General features: G+C 43.8%; 1 protein-coding gene across 1 annotated transcript in view; it reads left to right on the top strand.

Annotated features, from left to right (window-relative positions):
* Nucleotides 1–625: 625 nt before the first annotated feature.
* The window catches only part of LOC306744144 (sickle tail protein homolog), a gene marked incomplete at its 5' end in the record, with an annotated part of 46,263 nt that continues 23,440 nt past the window's right edge, over nt 626–23,448 (top strand). Inside the window, 12 exons of the mRNA XM_079226728.1 lie at nt 626–857; nt 999–1,099; nt 5,025–5,211; nt 6,628–6,826; nt 7,668–7,761; nt 15,032–15,293; nt 16,307–16,502; nt 18,701–19,018; nt 21,075–21,176; nt 21,435–21,472; nt 21,559–21,728; nt 22,033–22,208. Coding sequence (XP_079082854.1) covers nt 626–857; nt 999–1,099; nt 5,025–5,211; nt 6,628–6,826; nt 7,668–7,761; nt 15,032–15,293; nt 16,307–16,502; nt 18,701–19,018; nt 21,075–21,176; nt 21,435–21,472; nt 21,559–21,728; nt 22,033–22,208 — 2,075 coding nt within the window. The remainder of the gene's footprint in view (nt 858–998; nt 1,100–5,024; nt 5,212–6,627; nt 6,827–7,667; nt 7,762–15,031; nt 15,294–16,306; nt 16,503–18,700; nt 19,019–21,074; nt 21,177–21,434; nt 21,473–21,558; nt 21,729–22,032; nt 22,209–23,448) is intronic.

Genomic DNA, 23,448 nt, shown 5'->3' with positions numbered 1-23,448 from the left:
AAGAACAGGGAGTGAAAAACAGGCATGGGGAACAAACAGAAAAACAGGAATCCAAAAGCTGGGAGCGTCTTGTTATATTGTTTGCCATTTATATGTTGGTGGAAGTACAGCTGGGGATCTGTAGGTGGTGAATGTAGGTTGTGTGCTTATGCAGAATGCATGGGTACTTGATCACAAATTGAAAGAGTGCTTTTGCTGGCATATTGAAATGTGGGTTTTTCTGTTTTCTCTGTAAAGGTTTTTCACCTCTCTCATTTGCTATATGGAGCGAATGGAAATGACTGAAATGGCTTTGATCTAAGCTCCAGAATAAAAGGAGAAAGAAAAAGGAAATGTTGTTGTCATTTTGAGTGGAATCCAGTTCAAATGTGTGGTAGATGCACCATTCTCTTTCAAGTGGGGAAATGCACTAGGTCAAAAGACGGGAACTTGACAGTGAAAAACCGAGGACCAAAAACTGGAAAGTCTGGAAAACCAGGAAAAGTACATCTGGGAGCTTTGAGCTGGAACAGCAGAAGCAATAAACTGGAATCCTGGGAAAAGAAGACAATCAAGTGAAAAGATATGAAGCATTGAAGTAGTACTTACCTTCTCAACTGAAATCAACAACGGAGTGGATTCGAACATGACGGATCTAGCTATGGAGAAATCAGTCGAGCAACTCAAGGTGGAGCGAACTACAGCAAAAAGATTATTTACACGTCTGGTCAACAGCATTACCAGGACCTACAAGGACATGTCTGAAAAAGAGCTCAGAGACAGTTTCAATAATGTCATAAAAGCTGAGAAAGTCATGGGTGCAAATGAAGATGTGGAGACTGGATCCATTACAGAACTGGAGGCGGAGCTGGAGGCAGGTTAAGATGCTGTGTTAACTAAACAGCAAAAAGCCGACATAGCAAAGACTTTCAATGAGTGAAATGGAAAGCTAAAGGAGGTCAAAAGTCTGATTCAGGAGGCACTTTGAGATAACTTCGGGGATGTTGAATTGTTAACAGCATTGCAGGCAGCAGAGGAAGTGGGTGACCTTGCTGCTGATGTGCGGCCCGATGGTGGCCAGGAGGCATACGACTTCATGCTCGACCACCTGCAAGGACTGGTAAAGACCACAAAGGAGGTGTACAGTGGGTGGAAACGATGGATCCCACCAAGTGAGCAAAAGGACTTTCAGAGCCGCATGAGGAGGCTGGAACTCCTCCTTCCCAAGCTGATTTCCTGGAAGGCTGACTACATACAGGCTAGGAAAGAAGAGGAGGGGGAAAGACCACTTGGGCCCACACCAGCCACCATCAGACTGAAACCTATAGCCCTGCCAAAGTTTACTGGGAATGAACGTGACTTCTACAGGTGGAAAAGGGATTGGGATGCACTCTAGGAGCAGGGTGAGCCGACCTGTTCAAGAGAAGGGAGAAAGTTTCAACTACTGAACAGTCTTGATGATAAAATCGCAAGAGACCTTCACCTGACCAGCTATAATACGGCAGGTGACATTTTACGTGTTCTAGAGAACCGCTATGGCAATAAAATTGCTATCGCTATTGATATTGTGGAGGAGTTGCAGAGAATGCCAGCTGCCAGAAGTCAGCAGCCACGTAAATAGTGGAATTAATCCAAGCTGTGGAGAAGGCACTTCAAGATTTGAGCTACCTTGAAGACACAAAATCAATAGAAAGTAAACTTCCAGAAGTTCTGAAGAAGGAATGGCTTGTCTATGTCGCTGACAGGGGAAATGCAGTGGCATCAGAGAATTGTCTCTTGGCATTCCTCAAAGGGCAAGAGATATGTTCTCTTGCCCTTTGAGGAATGCCAAGAGACTGTCATGAGCAGCTCGAGCAGCTAAGAGAGGAGGAACCAAGTAGAAAAGAGACCAGAACCGAGCCAAGATATGCTAGAACCAAGTCTACCAAATCAGAAGATGATCATTTAGGGTGTGTAGTCTGTGTTGATGGAAAGCATAAGAAAAAAATTCTACTTTTGCAACCAGTTTCGTGGACTAAAGCTAACAGAGAAGAAGGCTGCAGTAAGAAAGTTGGGAGCATGCAAGAGGTGCCTTGAAGTTCATGATGACGCTTCATACTGCAAAACTGACTTTCTATATAAAAGCCAAGTCTGCAGAGCTGAGCAAGCTCCTGAGCATCATTTCTCTCTGTGCCCCAATGCTGCGGTTAGAAAAAGCACCATCGGTTAGAAGCACAGATTCGGCCCAGAGAGGGAGAAAACCAGGAGGAAGCATACAGCAGATCAAGAGTAGTTTTTCCACAAACTTTCACCAGAATTGGCAAAACAATGTCGGGATGTGTTCTCCAACACTGCGTCAAAAGCCTTCAGTACTACAAAAGATCCACCAAGCCTTCTTGTGGAAAGTGGACTGCAAGAGCTACCAGTGATTATGATGCTCCTCGAGGTCACAGCAAATGCTGGGCAAAAAATTGGGACATTAATTGATTTGGCTTCGGACACAAATTATATAACCCACAAGACTGCAAGCGAACTGAACCTCAGGAGTGAAGAAATTACACTTGTTGTCCATGGAGTTGGAGGGATGAAGGTTCGTGTGGAGACAAAGCGTTACCTTCTAAGGATTCGAGTGAAGACTCCCAAGGGCACTCTCAAACCCCATCAATTGGTTTGTTATGGACTAGACAGCATAGCAAATGTCCACAAAAATGTGACACCGGAGCAGCTGCACAAGTTTTCCACTCCACTTGATGAACTTGTGAGACCCAAGGAAGTACATTTGCTCATAAGCCACAGAGAAGGACAATTAGCTCCACAAAAAAATCAAAGCTGTTGGAGACCTCGTACTTTGGGACGGACCTCTTGGAAAGACTGTTGGCGGAACACATCCTGACCTCTTTGAGGAGCTCACTATCAGCCCACATGTCCAAGACTCAAGGTCAATGAGAGCAGCAGCTGTAAAGTACGAGGAGCTCACTCGCAAGATCCCCGAGACTCTTCTACGAAACAAACAGGTTAGCGCCAAGTTTCAGGATTCAAGTACGTCAACCACCAAGAAAGATTTCCTTGAGTGGTGGAAATGGGATAGCATTGGTGCAGCATGTGAGCCGAGATACGGGGGTTGCCGCTGCGGGAAATGCCAGCCAGGCGGCAAAGAAATGACTCTTGCTGTGTAGAGGGAGGTTGAAATAATGAAGGAAGGCCTCACCTACTGTATGTCAAAGGCGATAGCCCCAGCAAAGAACCACATTGGCATTCCAGATATCCTTGGTTGGAAGATCCAGCCTCTCTGCCTAACAATAAAAGGACAGTCGAGGCTACATTTCTCAGAACTGAAAAGCAGCTGGCCAAGGAACCGGAATGGAAGGTTGCCTATACTGCTCAAGTGCATGACATGGTTGAGGGGCGGCAATCAAATTGTCCAAGGATGCAATAAACGACTGGAAAGGACCAGTATGGTATGCGAGTCACCTTATTGCTCCTAACCCACACTCTGTCACAATCCCAGTGAGATGTGTGTGGAACAGCAGCCAGAAGTGCAGAGGTGTGAGCCTGAATGATTTACTGATGAAAGGTCCAGACGTCCTCAACCAGATTCGCGCTGTCCTGCTCAAATTCAGGTGTGGAATACATGCTGCCCTGGGTGATATAAAGAAGATGTACAACTCTGTTTGGTTGGAGGATCAAGAAGTACACCTGCATAGATTCCTCTGGCGAGACTCAGAAGATGAAGAGCTGGCGGAATATGCAATCAAAAGGGTAAACATTGGGGACAAACCATTGCACAGCTGGCGATGCGTGAGACCGCAAACCTTGCACCTTTCACCCACCTCAACGTGGAGCGTCAGGTGCTCCAGGAAGACAGCTACGTCGATGATATTCTCACGTTCCAAGAGGCAAAGACTGGAAAATGTCCAGTCAAAGACACATGGGACATAGCACTCTCAGATGACCTCAGGGAAGATGTGATTAGGCTCTTCGAAGAATACATTCAACTTGGCAAAGTCATGTTCACCAGAGCACTAACTCCTCCATGCTATGTTGATCAACCTGGGCAATCACATTCTCAGATGGAAGTGAGCATAAACAAGTTGGTGTTTAGCCTTTCAAAAACAACATTTCCACTGCAGAAAACTTGTCACTTCTCCCAATTTGCCAAAACCTTTATCTAAATGCGTAGCTTCAAAGGAAATGGGAGATAATACTCTGGTTTAATTCATGTTTTGGCCAAAACACACCTATGATTAATTAAGAGACTAAATACAACCCCTCTGCTCCTTGTGCCTTACGCTGCACCCAGATTATGTGCTGTTAATTAGCAAAAGGGGAGTTTGACACACCCTAAATGCATTTCAGATTATCAGGTGAGGCTGGGAAAATCACATCCAGCACCCAAACCATCAGCGCCATCGCCCCCCAGGGCTGTGTGCTCTCCCCACTGCTATTCACCTGTTAGACTCCTGTTAGACTCCTGTTAGACTCCTGAAGTTTGCGATTCAATTCAATTCAGTTTATTTTGTATAGCCCAACATCACAGATTACAAATGTGCCTCGGAGGGCTTTATAATCTGTACACATACGTCATCCCTGTCCCAGGACCTCACATCGGATCAGGAAAAACTCCCCAAAAAATAGAAAAAACCCTTCCACGGGAAAATAAGGAAGAAACCTTCAGGAGAGCAACAGAGGAGGATCCCTCTCCCCGGAAGGACAGAAGCAATATATGTCATGTGACCAGAATTAACAACGTAACAGAGTTACAGCACATTCAATTAATATGACAGAAATTCATAATCTAATGAGTAGTAGGTGCTGGTTGTCACTAATACATAGAACTAAAAGCTTCCTTGTGGTGCCTAACAGCAGTGGAAGAAGCTGCTGTGGAAATGTTTGTCTCCTTGTAACAACAGCATATTGCCCTTTAGAAAAAGGCTGTCTCATCATCATCATTCAAGCTCGCTGTTCGGTTCTACATGTCCATGCCATCATTCTCCCTGCAGGACTAGAAACCCATAGAATGCTAGTGTTATTCAGTCTGCTCTTTTCTTCTCTTTCATTCCATCCAGTGGTCCACTGAAAGCCCCTTCTGTGCAGGTGTGCTCGACTTGGTGGAGCAGCAGGACCCTCTGGCTTCAGACACCATGTCTGATGGAGAGGTGCTGCCTCCCACAGTACCCTTTACAAGGGGCTGTAAAGCCAGATCAAGTCTACCTGTGGGCAGGTCAAGTGGCCAGACCAGAGAGAGGTCACCTGGTAGGTCAAAGCATGCGCGCACACAAAACACCTGTATAGTATGACTACAACTGACAAGTCTGAGTCGAGGCCAGAGGGAAACAAGCTACTAGCACCACGGTGATATCTTACTATTCAACTTGTTCAAGGATTTGACCTATTATTAACCTTTGCCAGCAGATATGACATGGATATCCTGTGGAGCCTGCTATGTGTTGACAATATGGTCAGTAAAGAAACACAGTATAGTAGTATTCAGTAAAGAGTTAGAGTAAAGAAACGCAGTAGAGTACAGTAAAGAAACGCAGTAGAGTACAGTAAACAAACAGTAGAGTACAGTAGATAAACGCAGCATATTATGATGTGCTTTATCTTATTCATTTAATGCTAGTGACTGTTTTGGTTTAACTGCACACAGCTTTCATATTCAGAATGAGTTGTGACAAAACCCCAAGCTGTGCCTTCAAAGCATCCTCATATTTACATGCTTATTGCATCTGTTGTAGGCGGGGACAGCCCACTGTGATGTGGTTACTGTCAGAATCTTTAAAAGCTCCACATACCTGAGTGGGTTGCATGGCTTTTAAAGAACAGATGAAGAGTTGACAAACCGTCCATAAATAACATCTTTGTGAAGCTTATAATGGTCATTTTCATCTTCATAGAAGTATTGGCTCAACTCTTTTTTTAGCTTTAGGTCATTTTATTGAAATTGCTTTTTTTCATCTATTATACTTTAGTTGTAGAATGAATTGTCTAAAGCTATCTTTTGTAATTATTTTGTTTTTCATTTGTCAAGAAAGGATTTTTCTTTGGGGGGGCCAAAACGCAAATTACAATCGCTCTAGATTTGTTGCAAACTTTTGGTTGTACATTCTCATTTTGAATCTACCGTCTGCCATCTATTCAATCCCTTTATTACGACCTAAGTCCTTCTTCAACTCCATCAAATCCACGAGCTGCATTATGATGGATATAGTTGCTCCATAATGGATGAGGACATGATGGCACTCAGTAGAATGAACACCCTGAGATCTCTTCAACATCAACTATACAAGATGGTCAACAAACACTCCCTTCTAATATAACGGTGAAGGGAATAAACAATCAGGGACAAGGCAGACAATGACAGGGGCAGAAAGTGCGGGGACACAGAGTACACAAGCAACACGGACTACAAAATAAGACAGGAAACAACCCAAAACCGTGACAAACTCTGTGTCACCGATATTGTGTTTGAGGGATGAATATACTGATATGTAAATACATCTCTGTATAGGTGTAGTACTGAATATACAGTTCCATGCGAGGAGGTGCATTCAGAATGATGGATGTGTCAGTACTATCACACTGTAGAGCCATGTGTGTGTGTGTGTGTGTGTGCGTGTGTGTGTGTGTGTGTGTGTGTGTGTGTGTGTGTGTATGTATGTGTTCCAGGTGTGTTGTACCTGCAGTATGGGGGGGAGACCAAACAGGTCCGGATGCCGGCTGAGGTCAGCAGTCAGGTGGCTCTGGACGCTCTGTTTGTCAGCGCCTTTCCTCATCAGCTCACCATGAAGATGCTGCATTCTCCCAACATGGCCGTCTACATCAAAGACACCAATCGCAACGTGTACTACGACCTGGAGGATATCAGGTGAGCAAAAGGGCAGATGCAGTGACTGACCTCTGAACAGGGCCCTTCAAAAACCCCCACGGAGCCTGAGTGTGTCCAGTCAGAAGTCTCAGAGGGCGACTCTGGAGATCTGAATGCTCTCTGATAAAGCTAGAACAAGCTGGAATTAACTCTAGCAAAGCTCTTCTGACTTCCCATCAGAAATAGAAGGTTAGCACTGTTGGAATATCAGCTGAACAACCCAGGTAAAAAGATCTTCAGTCAGAGAAGCTAACTCAAAGCTTCCTTTCTCCTGTGGTGCTGGCGGAGGCTGCTTACACATTGTGGATGGGTTCTGCAGCTATGCATCAAATAATTTCCCCTCGCTGTACTGGTATGATTGTAACCTCTCTCGCTCGCTCTCTCGCTCTCTCTCGCTCTCTCTCGCTCTCTCGCTCTCGCTCTCTCTCTCTCTCTCTCTCTCTCTCTCTCTCTCTCTCGCTCTCTCTCAAGTCAGCAGCAGCTGGTGACAGAGGACAGTAGTAGAAGACAGAGACAGTCAAATAGGAACGAATGCAAAACTTACCGCAAAATAAGAATTTACTCCACAATAAGTACTATTCTAAATGTAGTTTTTATGACATTTTGCACACTGCATAGTCATAAGATGGAACGGTCCTACCGACAGTGTGACCAGTCTCCTCATAGAGACCACATCTGATGCCTTCCACCAGATTTCAACGTGACTCCAAATCTTAATAATCTTTTAGCACACATGTGAATGGTGAGCTCCATACAGCACAGTGCTCCAGTCCAGCCTTTTAATTTCTGTGTGGGACGTCCCACATCAAACTGTCACTGAGTGTGTTCTGTTCTCTTCTAGAAACATCACATCCCACTCCTGTCTGAAGGTTTATCATCGAGACCCAGCACACGTGTTCGCCCGCCATGCCAGGCCGGCCAACGCAGAGGGTCGGGTGAGTCTCCTGTCTGCTTCTGTCCTGCAGATAGGACACATGTTCCAACCTCGTTCTGACATTACAGATGAGACTTTATATCAGGGACGTTATGCATTCATAGAGGAAGACTGAACAACGAGCCCTAAAAACAGGTCACTTCTTGCTTTTGTGCCTTCTTCCACTCTTTTTTTACATTTAGCTGACGCTTTTATCCAAAGCGACTTACATTTGCTCTATACACCATAGGCACAGAAACGGGGAGCAATTCAGGGTTAAGTGTCTTGCTCAAGGACACATCGACAAGGACTAGCAGAGCCGGGGCTCAAACCACCTGTTCTCTGATTGAAAGAAGGGCATGCTAACCTCTGAGCCATAGTCTTTTTTATACATATTCCATGAACAATCAGCAGAGAAATATATTCCTGCTATTAAACCGGTAGCTCAGGTTCTAGAGATCTGCTGGTTCATTTCTCAGCTCCTTCTCTCGACATCTCAAAGTGTTTTAAGTGAACACAACTAACTGTAACAATACACAGATGCTGCAAATACGATGTTCTGTGTGTAGAACATGACAGGAAATAGAATGCATGAACAAGAATAGACAATGCATGAACAAGTATGACCCAGTGAATGTTAAATCGACCAGTAGTGGATCAGCATGCAGGAGATGGTGTTCCATCACAGAGTACTGAGGCTCTGCAGTGCATGGCCCCTCTGAACAGAGACCAGGTTCAACAAGGCCCCACTAAACATGTGGATATAAGGGGGGCATTGCCTCCTTTTGACCCCTAATTATGGCCTGGCATTCTCTTTGCTGTCTGCACTGGTTTCAGTCTGATAGGTAAAGGTTCTGGACTTGGCAGTGATGTTGGGTTGGTCAGAACATCACAGTGTTTGGCTAATGCTGCATTTAGTCTATCAGTCACATGCAGTCCTCACTCTCCTGTCAGACTCTTGCAGGGGAGGGTGTGATTGTCTCTGGCAGTTATCATCCTCTCATCATGTCATTGAAGGACACCTGTGATTGGTTGCTAGACAGATGACTCATGCTCCAGTCTGTTTCTGCTCCTCATGAATTAGTTTCCTCCTTGACGACAAAACAGGTTACAGGAGCCGTCAGAGATCCTTGTAGGTTAAACTGGGTTAACTAGCTTATACGAAGGTATGAAGACATGAGCATAACAGCATTAAAGCGCTCCATAGTGCAACATGTTCAGTGTATCACAGGGACTGGTACTTAGTCCTCTGCTGCTGTGAAGATGTAAATGAACAGTCTGACGGGTAAACAGGAGAATTCCAATACAAAGTAGCAGCCAGCATGTGTCCCTGGTCTTCTGGAGGACACGAGACTGCTGCAGACGCTGAGACTCTTTTGATGGTGGACATGATGGTGGACATGTCCAGAGGACTGAGGACAGAAGGCACCACATGGAAAGGACTACTGTTTACCTCACCTCGGTGGGCTGGAGGTCATGTGAGGTCATGTGCTTCTGTGAGCTGCTGCAGGACGACTTTGACAATGTCCATGCTTTATGTTCTCCAGCTGTCCTGATAACATGTCTCTACTTTCCCTCCATACGTTTGGGATGTTTATAAAATGCTCAATTCCTCACGACCGCTGTGTTGGCAGTTCCTGGTTGTGGAGCCTTCTGTCTGTGGGGGGGTCTGGTCTGCTGCAGCTAGTCCAACAGATAAGATGCTGACGTAGGAGGCCTCCTCTCTCCTCTGCCTGTTGTTTATCTCTGCTAGTCACACTCCCAACAACAAAAATTCCTCGTTCATTCACCCGTGTTGTTACCAAGTTTGCATCATATACATCAGGGGGGTCAAACATACGGCCCGCCAGGGTGTCCAGTCCGGCCCCCGGGCTAATTCTTAAAATAAAAGAAAAAGAAAAAAATTAAGAAAAACAAAAAACTAGCCAAGCTAGGACTCAAACCACTGATCCTCTGTTTGAAAGCCGGGCATGAGAACCATTGAACCACAGTCACAACTGTTTTGGTGTCTGACATTACTACACATATTGCTCAACAGCAAGGGAATCTGCAGAGGAGAGTCCAGGCAGGTAAACAGTGGGCTGATGTCTGAATTTTTGGTCTTTATGTTTCTAATTTATTGTAGAAAGACCTTTAAAATAGGGTTTATCATGCAAATACCTAAAGAAATATTGTCATTATGTATGCGTTATTATGCTATGATTTGACTGGTCCGGCCCACTTGAGATCAAAATGGGCAGCATGCGGCCCCTTGACAAAAATGTGTTTGACACATCTTATTTCAGCCTTGTATGTTTTATGTATTATGACATTTTCTGTATTTAGAGTTGTACTGACTTCAACATTTCAAAACAAAAAAATATCAGCAAACAGGCCAAAGATATTGGATATCCTTAAATGTTACAAATTGACAGACATTCATAATGATCAGTATTACCGTACAACATAAGTGACACAAATTACACGACGGGTATCAAACATTACATCTTTTTTAGTGGCAATTGAAGATGAGTTAAACTTCTCCATGGAGAGGTGGACTGGGCGTTATAGATCACATGTTCTATTACAATGTCATTTAAGATGGAATGGTGTGTGTGTGTGTGTGTGTGTGTGTGTGTGTGTGTGTGTGTGTGTGTGTGTGTGTGTGTGTGTGTGTGTGTGTGTAGATTGTCAGAGACTTTATATCAGGGACGTTATGCATTCATAAAGGAAGACTGAACAACGAGCCCTAAAAACAGGTCACTTCTTGCTTTTGTGCCTTCTTCCACTCTTTTTTTACATTTAGCTGATGCTTTTATCCAAAGCGACTTACATTTGCTCTATACACCGTAGGCACAGCAACGGGGAGCAATTCGGGGTTAAATGTCTTGCTCAAGGACACATCAACATGGACTAGTGGAGCCGGGGCTTGAACCACCAATCCTCTGATGGGAAATACGGGCATGCTAACCACTGAGCACAGTTCCACTTATTATAACCAGGGTAGGAAATGGATAGGATAAAAGTTGGAGAGACGCTGTAGCCATCTTACTGCTGATTGGCCAAGACTCGTCACATCAAAGATGTTTTATTGCGAAGATCACAACATCACCTTTTCTACGTCTCTCACTCCAATCTCAGAAACGCTGGGCGGCCACTAACTAATGTTAGCTAGCTAAAGCGAACTAAATCATTTAAAAAATAATTACTAGTTATCACTCACCATTAGGGTTGGGTACCGAGAACCGGTGCCAGTATGGCACCGGTTCCAACACGTTCGGTACCTACCGGACCGAAAAGCAACTCAGATTTCGGTGCTTCCTTACGGTGTTTTTTTAAGTTAAAAGGTTTGAAGCTGTAGTTTGAAGTCAAGTGTTTTGTATGTACTTATTTATTTATTTATATCTATAGTATACTTTAACTAGTTCATAATATTGTTCAATTTGAAAAAAAAAAATTGCCTTGGCAATAAAAAAGTATCGGTTCAGGCACCGTTTAGGCACCGGTATCGTTTTAAAAGTATCGGTTTAGCACCGGTATCGGAAAAAACCCAAACGATACCCATCCCTACTCACCATAGGCGATGGCGTGTTGCCTGAGATAGTGACGGAGACTGTGCTGGCTGATCCTCATTAAGTGTGGCTTCAGCTGCAAGGGGTCATAGACCCCTGCAGCAAGCACACTTCATGTTATTGCTCGGGCTTATTAGTTGGAATGCTTCAAGCAGTCCAACTATTGTTATCTACTTCTTTATTCAACTTATTAGTTGGAATGCTTCAACATTGAAGCATTCCAACTATTGTTATCTACTTCTTTATTCAACTGATTATTAAATGTGGCTTCAGCTGCCAGGGGTCATAGACCCCTGCAGCAAGCGCACTTCATGTTCTGCGGGCTTATTAGTTGGAATGCTTCAAGCAGTCCAACTATTGTTATCTACTTCTTTATTAGTTGGAATGCTTCACCATTGAAGCATTCCAACTATTGTTATCTACTTCTTTATTCAACTTATTAGTTGGAATGCTTCAGCAGTCCCAAGAGAGTTTTTTTTAAGTTTATATGTGGTACATACATATATTGTATATCTATGTTGAACGTACTGCAAGGGCTGCTTTGTTGAATTTAGTTGAATTTACCCCTAAGAAGTTAATGGGTCCTTTTCTTTTGAACACAAAGAGATACAAACAAGCTTTTGATATATTGTGATGAAATTGAACCTTTAATGATCCACAGAGAATTTCGTAAAAATCAAAGCCAGCGTTTAGGAAGATTTGAGGAAAAAATGTTTTTTCACAAAATTCAAAATGGCGGAAATTCTAAGCCGGTGGAGCTAAATGTTCTCTGGGAGCTTTTTGTAGAGCAGAACCACCCGGACATGTGTGCCAAATTTAAGGCCAATTGGTGATAAGGGGGGAAAACTGTGGCCTTTCACAACTCATAGGTTGTCAAAAAAAAAAACATGTTTTTTAAGGGGCGCTATCTGACTTCCTGTACGGTTTAGAGAATGGTCCCAAGAGAGTTATTTTTAAGTTTACATGTGTTACATATGGTTACCAAGTTTCATACATGTAGGTCAACCGTAGCGCTGGGGCTGCTTAAATTAATATTTGTAGGGGGCGCTATCGAGCCGAATTGTGATTTTGAAGCATTAAAATCATATCAGGTAACTACACCCTACCTCAAAAGTACCTTCGTTGTTGACTGCGAAGGATGGGTTTCCACGGCAACAGCGTTACACAAAACGTCAAATGCTTTGGGGGCTGGCGTCATGAAAGTCTTATGTTTGTCTAGAAGGAATTTGATGTCGATCTGATCGACCTACTAAGCCAAAGTATATAAATATTTACTTCCTGTTGCCATTAGGTGGCGCTATGACTCTAATAAAAAATTAGACTGCACATGTCTTCAGGCCTGGAGGCTGATTAAACATGTGAAACCTGGAAAGGATCTTATCATGTGGAGTTGAGTTACATCGGTTTATTCGGTCATGGCGAAGGATCGAACTTCTGCGACGGACCGACGCTACGCCGTTCAACGGATCCTTACAATCTTCAAGGTGATGCATTATCAATGTCTTAAGTCTCTTCCGACGCATTTAAAAGAGGGATCTGAATAATCTCTGAGGAGCACGGTGTACAAGTAGAAAACATGTAACTTCCTGTTGCCTTTAGGTGGCGCTATGACTAGGATTAAAAATGATCATATGGATGTCTTCAGGGTCAAGAGGTCATGGCATATGAGAAATATGGAGTAGATTCCATCATATACGGCCGAGTTAAAACAACTTCCATTTTCATGGAAAATGGTGTCTCTTTGCCGCTGCTCTGCGCTCACATAGTTTGATATTTTGAAAATCCTGAAATAACTTTTCCCTGCAAAGGTCTCAACATCATATTGCCCGAATCTGAAATCAATCGTGTGTAATCTCTAGGAGGAGTTCGTCAGAATACAACGCCTGAAAACAAGGAAAATGCCAAAATTGAGCGGTTCACTGCAGCGCCCTCTAGTGTCTGAATATTATGAAACAATTTGGGTACGTTAAGAGACACGGTGTTGACATATGCTACAAAGTTTGTGAAGATAGGCCAAGTAATTTGGAAGTTATGTGTATTGACATATTGAGCCACGCCCCTAAGAGGTTAATTGGTTAATAACTTCTAAACGCAAAGAGATATCAACAAAGTTGAAAATATCGTTTGACCACATTGAACCAATGATGATCCACAGGAAGTTTCGTAAGAAATGGACCTATCGTTTAGGAGAAGTAGGCAAAAATGTGTTTTTTACAAAATTCAAAATGGCGGAAAATCTAATTAGGCGCATTTTAATTTCACGAATGAGTTTTTTGTAGAGCAGTCCCACCCGGACATGTGTGTAAAATTTAAAGTCAATCGGTCAAAGTTCGCAAAAACGGTGGGCTTTCACAACCAAAGGGGGCGCTATAGAGACATTTTCTCAGACTTTTGGTCGACACCCAAATTATATTCAAATTTTCGCCGAGTCGGATGGGTGTGCCAATTTTGAAGAATGTAGGTTTATCCCAAGCACCTCTTTTCCCTGCGCATAGGTCGACAATAATAAACAAACATTCGAATAACAATAGGTCCTCGACTCTGACTACGTCAGTGCACAATAGGTCCTCGACTCTGACTACGTCAGTGCTCGGGCCCTAATAATACTTAGCATTTCAATAGGTCCTCGACTCCGACTACGTCAGTGCTCGGGCCCTATTGATCACATATTACCTTCTGCTGTACATTGCTGTTGCTGTTGCTGCGCTGCTGCTGCTGCTCTGTTGCATATACACATTATGCATATCTGTAATGTACAGCAGAAGGTAATATGTGATCATTTAAAGTTGTTCTTCACCATCTCTCTATGCATTTGCAGGAGCATTTGCAGGAGCATTTGCAGCAGCAGGAGCATTGGCAGCATTAGCAGCAGCCTGCACTGGCTGGTCCTGCATCAGTCCGGTAGTCACAGTCTGACAGCTTGTTAGTCAGTGCTGTGGAGAGCTGAAGTCAGTTTGAGCTCACACATGTTGATTCACTCTGGAGTTTTTACCACAGTGTGTGCACACACACGCACACACACACACACACACACACACACACACACACACACACACACACACACACACACACACACACACACACACACACACAATACACACACACACACACTCACACACACACACACACACACACACACACACACACACACACACACACACACACACACCTGCATGCCTGTAAAAGCAGTTTTTCCCCAAGCAGACATCACGTTAGAGCCAGGTTTCCCTCAGCTGGCCACATTTAAATGTACCAGTCCAAATACTGAAGCTTTTTTCATTCTCTATCTATAGGTTGAGATCAAGTATTCTGTTCTTTTGGGGGGTGAACATGAACAATAAGTGCATGGAATGTGTATTCCTGGCTACTTCTTCTAATGTGTAATATTTGTATCAACGATGTTCATTTTGAAACACACTCCTTTCCAGCTGCTTCTCATTGCAATGATGACACATGCCACTAAGTCATTTGATCCATTGCTCATGTGGAACATTGATTAGTGCAGCTTTAAAATGGAACTTTAAGTAGTCAAATACGATAAACACTTACTGTCCTCCTGAGAAGAGCATCAGTCTCAGCTAAAGCGCCAACACAGCATTCAATTCTTGTTAAGATTCTAGGAGCACGTGTTTGGTTGAAGTGACAGAGGAGGAAGCTGTAGTGAATATGATGGACCTCTTCAGTAGGTGTATGATTCCCATGTCTGAATAACGGTATCGACTCTCTGGTTGTTTCCTGCAGATCTCCAAAGAGGTGTTGTACAGCAGTCCCAGTCCGGTCCACAGCACCCTGCACACCCTGCAGGGCTCCATGTCCCCGCCCATGGTCCGCTCCATGCCCTCATCCCCCTCCAGGATGGCGTACGGTGGGGGGAGCACCGGGAGCAAGACGGGGGACCCAGGCAGCACCACGTTACCACGGGAACGGCTGTCCGGCGTGGGGCGATCCGGCTCTCTGTGCTCCAGCAGCAGCGCGATACTGGAGCGGAGGGATGTGAAGCCTGGTGAGACGCCTGGAGGCGGAGCCTGTGGGGGTCCTTAGGACCAGCTGCTCACCTGATAGGGACCTTAATACACATGAACACATGCTAAACACCTTCACATGCACAACTAGACACTAACTTTACTTACTGTACTTTATACAGACTGTAGGGGCGTGGTCTGTATAACGTTTGTTTCATATCAACTGTAACAGTGTAAACCCGTCCAGTGGACGGAGCAATGGAGCAGCTTGCTGTTCCAGAAGCAGCTTTAACAAACTCTTATTCTAACCTGAGCTGAGGTGGTTAACCTGGAAGAGCTTCCAGTTCCAGTTCAATCACCTCTAGTGTGTTTCCTCTGAGACAAGGGCCTGCATCAGTGGAGCCCAGATACTACTATTCACAATGGCAACGGGTAACTAAAGAGGCTGAGCCTTCATTTTAATTAAAGGGATTTATACAAGATTCCAGAATCAATATTTTATTGCTAACATAGTTTAATTTGGTTTGCTGAGCTCACTCAGAACAAGAACCCACCTCAAATACAGCACATTGACAGGGAGGTAAAAGGAAATAAAGTGATACATAACTCAAGAAAGCATCTGGGGGCATTGAACTGTACCTTCCTTTGTTCAGCACTGCTGTGGCGCTGACGGAGCGGTCCGTCTTCAGTCCTTCAGTTTAAGGTCACACATGTGAGAGCATCGGACTCAGTGACATGTCAGCTTTAGTGCACAAAGGTGTGGAAGCTGGACCTTTGATCTTTAAAAGCACAGCAGCAGCAGTGAAAGAGTTAATAAAGCGTAGCCCACTTGTCATAATTTACCAGACCTGGTTTCCTTAATGGGTGATACAGTTCTGGAGTCTGACTGTAGATAACACATGAAATACATTCCATGGTAACATTACGTGTGTGTGTGTGTGTGTGTGTGTGTGTGTGTGTGTGTGTGTGTGTGTGTGTGTGTGTGTGTGTGTGTGTGTGACAGATGAGGACGCTGCCAGCAGTAAGACCATGTCCCTGGTGCTGTGTGGAGAAGGACCACATTACCCAGGCTCCTACTGCTCCTCCCTGCAGGACGGAGGGCGGCTCAGCATGGCCTCGTCCCAGTGCAGCGCTCCTCCGTCTCTCACTGCAGATATGGTGGATGTGGGGTACACAGGAATCCCAGGGGGCCTGCAGCAGTACCGGGCCTCCATCAAACCCCTGATGGAGCAGACCCGCTTCCTCCAAAGGTACACACACTGGTTTAAACCCAATGCAGACACATACACACTGTCCGTCTTTGGCTATGGGAACAGAGCCCAGGCCGGCTAAAGGTCGACTCAGAGATCAGGAGGTGAGGTCATAAACCAGCTTCAGCCTGCTACCATGGCAACTACTGCATCACACAGTATTACTAGTTTTGGTTAATATGGATTATTGCTGTCAGCTCTGACCTCAGTGACATCTCATGTCACTTTAACATATACTTATATTAACGTTATCTGTTTGTCTGAGCACTTTATCTTTATCTTATACTTAATTTAGTACCCATTGCACTGTTGTTGTCGTTGATTGTTGATTGTTGATTGTTGTTTGTCTCGTCTAACGTCTCATGCCTAATGTTTATGCACCTTCCGGCAAGAAAAATTCCTCGTTTGTGTAAACATTCCTGGCAAATAAACGGTTGTGTTGACTATGACTGCTTCATAATGAAAGCCTACTGAAGTGATTTAAGGAGTATTATCAGTAACCCCATCCAGAAACAGGGAGGCTGCTCAATCAGGGCCCTGTTTCTCGTACCTGGCTAAACAAAGTCAAGCAAATGTCCTAATCTCCAGCTTAAATTAGCGAGATGATTGACATCAGGCTATCTGGGTTTCTTCACGGCTGATCCGCGCTGAAACGGTCTCGTTAATTCTATCCAGACGTCAGTCATCTGGATAAATGCGCGCGCCCGCTCCTCTTCAAAAGGGATAATAATCGAGCACTGACACCACGATGTTCTAACAGTACAATGGCAAATAAACTCAGAGGAACCTCTTTTTATTTCTCTAATGAGAAGCAGGAGATGATCATGAAGGCATATGAGGAAGTCAATACCGTAGTCATTCACAGCAAACGCGTTGCGAATATTCCAAAGTTTTTGCAACGTTGTTGCCGTCAACGCAACTTTAACACTTGCCCCCGCTGTGAGACATAAGCGTCACAAATATATCAGACAAGTTAAATGCGTCAGTGTTGAGAAAATGTATCGGCAAATTTTAAGTGCTTCATCACCCAAATCAATCAGATTATATTTACGAATAAATATATACTTATGAGGTATATGTACTGTATGCGCGTATGAATCATGTATTATATATATATATATATATATATATATATAAATATATATATATATATATATATATATATATATATATATATATATATACATGTATGTGTAGATTACCATATAACTAGGAGTTTGAATATGTGTATTGGCGGATCAGTATGTATGTATTATTCATAATCAGAAATTCAATCAATTGAAGCAGTGAAAATAAATGATGTGTGATTCTTTGTATTCTAATCATGAGTCCACCTTAATCATGTTCTACAATAATGATATGTATAGTGTACTAATAACACTGTCATATAATTATGAGTGCTTTCAACACATCCATAAGTTTCTTAAGAGCTAAATAAACTTAAGAACAGCGCGGCATGCAGCGGGTGATAGTCTATGTCTGTAGTGATCAATGTCCGCGGCTCGAGAAGCTTTCGTAAATAAAGTATTTCTTGCCGGCAAAATCTATATCGCCGCGTACAGGAAGTCATGATGATGTAAAGGATGGATCCTGGCGATCTGAAAGAACTCTCTCCCTATAAAACTAATATAACTAATATCGATACATCAATGAGGAAGTGAGCTGTCGTTTTTGTCCGGTGGGAGTGTCCATCTTATCCAGTAAATTTCAGTAAGCCTGCCAGGGAGCAGGTTTAAATTTTTGGATGTGTTGCTATGGTGATATTAATCTAAGCTTGCTTCAAGAAACCGAGAAAGCCAGACCTACGTCATCTTATCCTGACAATTAGCCCGCTAACTCAGTAAGTCAGGTACGAGAAATAGGGCCCAGATCATTCACAAACAGTTCACGTGTTCACAAGCTGCAGGGTCTGATTCCTAGAACTTTGGAACTTTTCTTTCATTTGACCTTTTTGGTGCTCCATTGCTTAGCAGACAAAGCCAACATTAGGACTCATAAGCAATCAGGCTGAGCTGAGCTAGTTTACTGCCAGTCCTGGTAAATACTATGGGTTTCTACTAAATATGGGTAAATATCCATCTTGCTGTAAGCTGAGAGGAAGAACTGATCAGTAATTGGTTGGAATACATTAACATCCTTTTTCCCGGTGGGACTCACCATACTCTGACCATGTAACCAGCTGTTTTTCCACCATCCAGGCAGAAGAGCAGGAAGTATGGCGACAGCCAGCTTCCTCAACTGGGAACCAAAACGCCGCCCTCTTCCCCTCACAGAGTCAGTGAAGTCAGGATGGTTGAGGGGCAGATGGTGGGGGGGGCGGGCCTGGTGTCTCCAGAGAGGATGTCTCCTAGTCGACGGTCCCTGCGGCGGGACAGTACCGGAGCCACAGTGGAGATGGTGAACAGAAGCAGAGGAAGTGGCTCGTCATCCTCTACCTCGTCTGTGTTTGTGGACAGCTCGCTGGGTCAACCTGAGAGACTGTTTCAGGGTCATGTGACTGCCAGTAACGTCCAGAGGTGAGCGGACAGCAGGCGACTTCCTTTCTTTAATGTGGGCGCTTTACGAGGTGTATTCAGGACTATTCTACTGAGTCTTCTTGGAGGACATCTTCACACCTCAAGTGTTCTCACACTATCACAAACTCTGCTTCTTTATCCAAATTCACTATTGACTCTCAAACGAGTGCTTAAGAGTGCCATGTGGCGTTTGGCCACTGGGGGTGCTATGGAGCACAAGTTGGTGACCACATTGTTTGTTTTTTGTTAGACCTCAAGAATACACACTATGTGTTTGGAAAAGTACATCAAATACAGCGGGCAAGAGATCTGTCAGTCATATAGACCTATCATTGTTATGTCAGTGCTAAAGTACAAGATCTGTAAACAACTTCAGACACGACTCCAGTAACATTCTCATGGCGTCATTATGAGCTACTTGAAGTCTCAGTAGGCTTTTTGTCGTTTGACCACAGTGTGCAGTAGAGTGTGTACAATATGCTCTCAACAGAGACGTCTTCACTCCGTCTGTACACACACTAAACCTGCCTGAGTGAATGTTTGCTTGTGCATACGTCCTACGATATTGACTATAAATATCATCATCTGTCATCTGTCCTGTTAAGACATTTGACCTTATCACAGAGGTTGTGATCAGATAGTTTGAAATCAGGATATTTTAGATTTTTATCCTCTTTGGTTCCCCAGCTCAATATAGCACTGTTACTGGCATTGTATTTAATATCCTGTTCCACACCAGAGACAGTACATGTAGTGAGTGTGTTTGGGGAAACCTCCTTGACTCAATTTAACAAACAACTTTCTATGATGAACACGATCAAAAGCTTTGGAGGCGTCAATAAAACACATGAGGATGGATGAGTTCTGACCTCTATAGTTGTTGACAATTTCAGTGGCATGTTTGGCTTTAAAACCCAACTGGTTATCAGTGGAGTTAATAAACTCATAATCTGTCCAGCAGGATTCTTTCTAGGACTCTTGGCAGTATGTAATGATCTAGGCCGTCATTAAAGACAGAGCTGTCTTTAATGACGGGCACAGTCCAGTGGTTCTCAACCTTTTTCAGTGATATACCCCCCGTGAAATATGTTTTCAGCCAAGTACCTCCTAACCAGCGCAAAATCATTTTTGGTTGAAAAATAGGTTAAATACACAGCGCTGTGCCATCAGTGTCTGATTTGATATAGAATATATACAATTCAGTTTATGAACACTTATATTTTATTGAATATTTATTAAATAACAATTTTTAAGAGATTTTTGAATGGATGCTAATTTTAAATAGATTTTTTTTTTTTATCTCACATACCCCCTGGAGTGCCTCCACGTATCCCCATTTGAGAACCACTGATCTAAACCACTTGCTTTGCCATCAGACAGCTTATTTAGAGCTTGGTACTCCTCATGTGACACATTACTCTCATCATTGTCCTCATCATTTTATACAAATCACTTTTGATACAGTTGAATAAGGAACTCTAATGCTCTCGCCATAACTCAGCCATATTGTCTGTTCCTGAAACCCCATCAACAGTGGACAGCAAAGATGGTTTACAGTTGTTAAGAACTCTCACTTCGTTCCGAGAATCAACAACATTATTATTTGTCAACTTCTTGGCCATGGAGTCAGCCCTCATGGCTCATTTCTACAAATGAAGTGAATGGCATATGTATATCTTGCATTAGTGAGCTTCTGGTACTCGAGCACAGGCTCTGGTCGGGGTCTCCCTGGGATAGCCCATGCTTCAAAAGCTTCACAGGCTTCAGCGCGGTACTCGTTCCAACCAGGTCTGATGTTATGAGTCTTATTTGTATGCTTGTAGTCGGGCTTCCTGCCTTCATAGAGAGCACTCACTATATCATCAGACATGGAGCAGAGATCTCTCTTATGCTCCACATCTTCACAGTTAACATCAGTACACACAGTAGCATCTCCAGGTAGGTGAATATTACTTCAGGGTTTGTCTGTACTAGCACAATAGGCCAAGAAGTCCTAATACAGAGCTACCTCGTGTTTTAATGGGATGGATACAGTACCTGTGTTTCTCTTTTGCAGTGAGAGGATGAAAGCCATGGAGGAGCAGATAGCCAGTCTAGCAGGTCTGGTGCATAGTGCTCTGTCTATGGGACCAGATTCAGGACTCAAGGACACTGTCAGGTCTGTTCCATATGACCCTGTAATCTAACAGCAGCACATCCAATAGGTTCTTTAGAATCCAACATATGTGTCCAAAGTAGTTTATAACATCCAGGAACCAGCAAATAATTATTAATAATGATAATAAAGTAGACCTGTACTGGACCATTTTTTATATTACAGGTACCAAAATTACATGAGTTGTGAACACTGTGTAAACGCTGGCTAGATCGAGGATGCTTATGTTTATTATGTAACTCTATATGTGTGTCTTTTCAGTGACAATATTGAACACAAACTCCTCAACAACAGATCTGGTGAGATGAATATAAGTTTAACATTCCCTGCCCCTGACTACATGCTTATGCTCTGAATATAATGATGACCTTTCTTTGACCTTCAGGAGTGTCATTGGAGCTTCAGGTCCCAGCTGCTGTGATTGACAGCTTCAGCCCCGCCCCTCTGGCACTCCCGGCCCCTCCCTCTGACAGTGGGCTGCAGCAGAGCTTGGTGTCAGCGAAGAGAAATGTGTGTGATCTGCGGCTGCAACTCAACCACCTGAGACACCAACAGGTACTGATCGCTGTACTCGCTGATAGAATCAAGGCAACACCAATCATCATCATCATCATCATCATCATCATCACAATAGTAGCTGAAATGGTTGCAAAATGACCAGACTGTAGAAAGGAAAGGACAGTTTTACATTGTGACATTGACAAAGACGAAATCTCCCCTCGTCGGACACCATTGCTGAACTCAAATGGGGCCGGAACACTTTGGCCCCATTTTACTTGCATAGTCAATGTGCCTGGGGGAAGACCCTGCCTTCACCACTAGCTAAGTACAAACTCCTGAGTTGTTCCCTGTGTCCCAGCTCTCAAACCAGGAGAGCGTGACTTCAATGCTGCGGATGGCGGGTCAGGAGCTGGTGGTGCTGATGTATGATCGGCTGGCTCAGTCTGAAGAGGCAGCGTTCAGACAGAGAGCCGGGATGGAGGAGGAGAGGATCCACTACCTGGCTACAGAAGACAGAACACTCACACAGCTCCGGTGAGCCTTTGAATTTACTTCTGAGTATTTAGCTTTGAGGACAGACATACAAACCCTTGAAAGAAGATGTAGTACAGCCATTCTCTCAAATATAAGGTTGATTTCATTCACAATGAAACTGCTACAGTCTTGTTCTGATATCATACTGGGCTAATGTTAGCAACCTTCAGCTCGATTTTGCTGTGTTATTGACATTACTTGGTCAGTTCACTGACTATGACTTCATGTATGCCACTGTAACACCACATCTTAACATTGACCAATAAAAAGTCATCAGCATGTGTGGACACATTCAACCAGGCAGCTAATTCTTCACCGCCTCCTAACTAACCTCCTGACCCCAACATCTCCAACAGTCACTGGGATTAAAACACTTAAGCCTCAGCACGAAAACAATGACAACGGAAAGTCAATTAAAATCCATGTTTGTGGGGGAGGCACAAATTAAACACATGTATGTGACTCTGCATGGTCAGAGGTAGTGGCGTAGTATTGGCCATGGAGAAAGACCACCTATTGTGGGTGGGCAGGACGTGGATATGTCCAACAAACAGGACTTCCCATCACTACACAGGTTCAACACCGTGTTGTTGTGAGTGAAACTTTTTGTTGCTTTTGTTGCCTGACTCTCACTGTCGTTTTTGTTGTGTAATGTCGTCCTGAACTAGAGAAAATGGACAACACTGCACCTCAGTGGTGGGCCGTCAGGTCCAGCTAAGCCTTAAAGTTATAGATATTTTATAATTTAATTTTTTTTCACAAATACACTACATGTATTATTATTTTTCCCTATTAGCTGATTTTCTCATTGCACAGCTCCTGTCTTCCTCTGTTCTGCTCTACTTCCAGCCGGCAGCTTGTTTTAAGGAGAGCTTTTATCCAATCAGATTTCACCTCCTATGTCTATATGGAAGCAGAGCGCTTCAAGGTAGCCTTTACAGATTAAAGTACACAGGGACGTTGTCATGATTGTCATAGACTTCAACCAATCAGATCTTTAGTTTGACATGCTGGGCATATTCTTTGACGTGCCAGGGCCTGCGAGGTGGCCTGGAAGTACGTCAGCATTAACATGCACTGTGATTGGTCAGTGGGCCAGCATGACTTTAGTCAACAGAAAGCTACCTAGCTGCTAGCAGAACTCAGTAGTAGCAAGAAGAGTTCAGGCTGAAACATAAGAGGTGTGGGTTTTTTTTTAACACTCAATGGCTGAAGGAGGAGGAGAAACGGACTTGCTGGT

This window comes from Taurulus bubalis (genome assembly GCF_910589615.1).
Source record: "Taurulus bubalis genome assembly, chromosome: 1".
NCBI lineage: Eukaryota > Metazoa > Chordata > Actinopteri > Perciformes > Cottidae > Taurulus > Taurulus bubalis.
The sequence above is the reverse complement of the archived record's forward strand: the minus strand, read 5'-3'. Positions and strand labels throughout refer to the sequence as shown.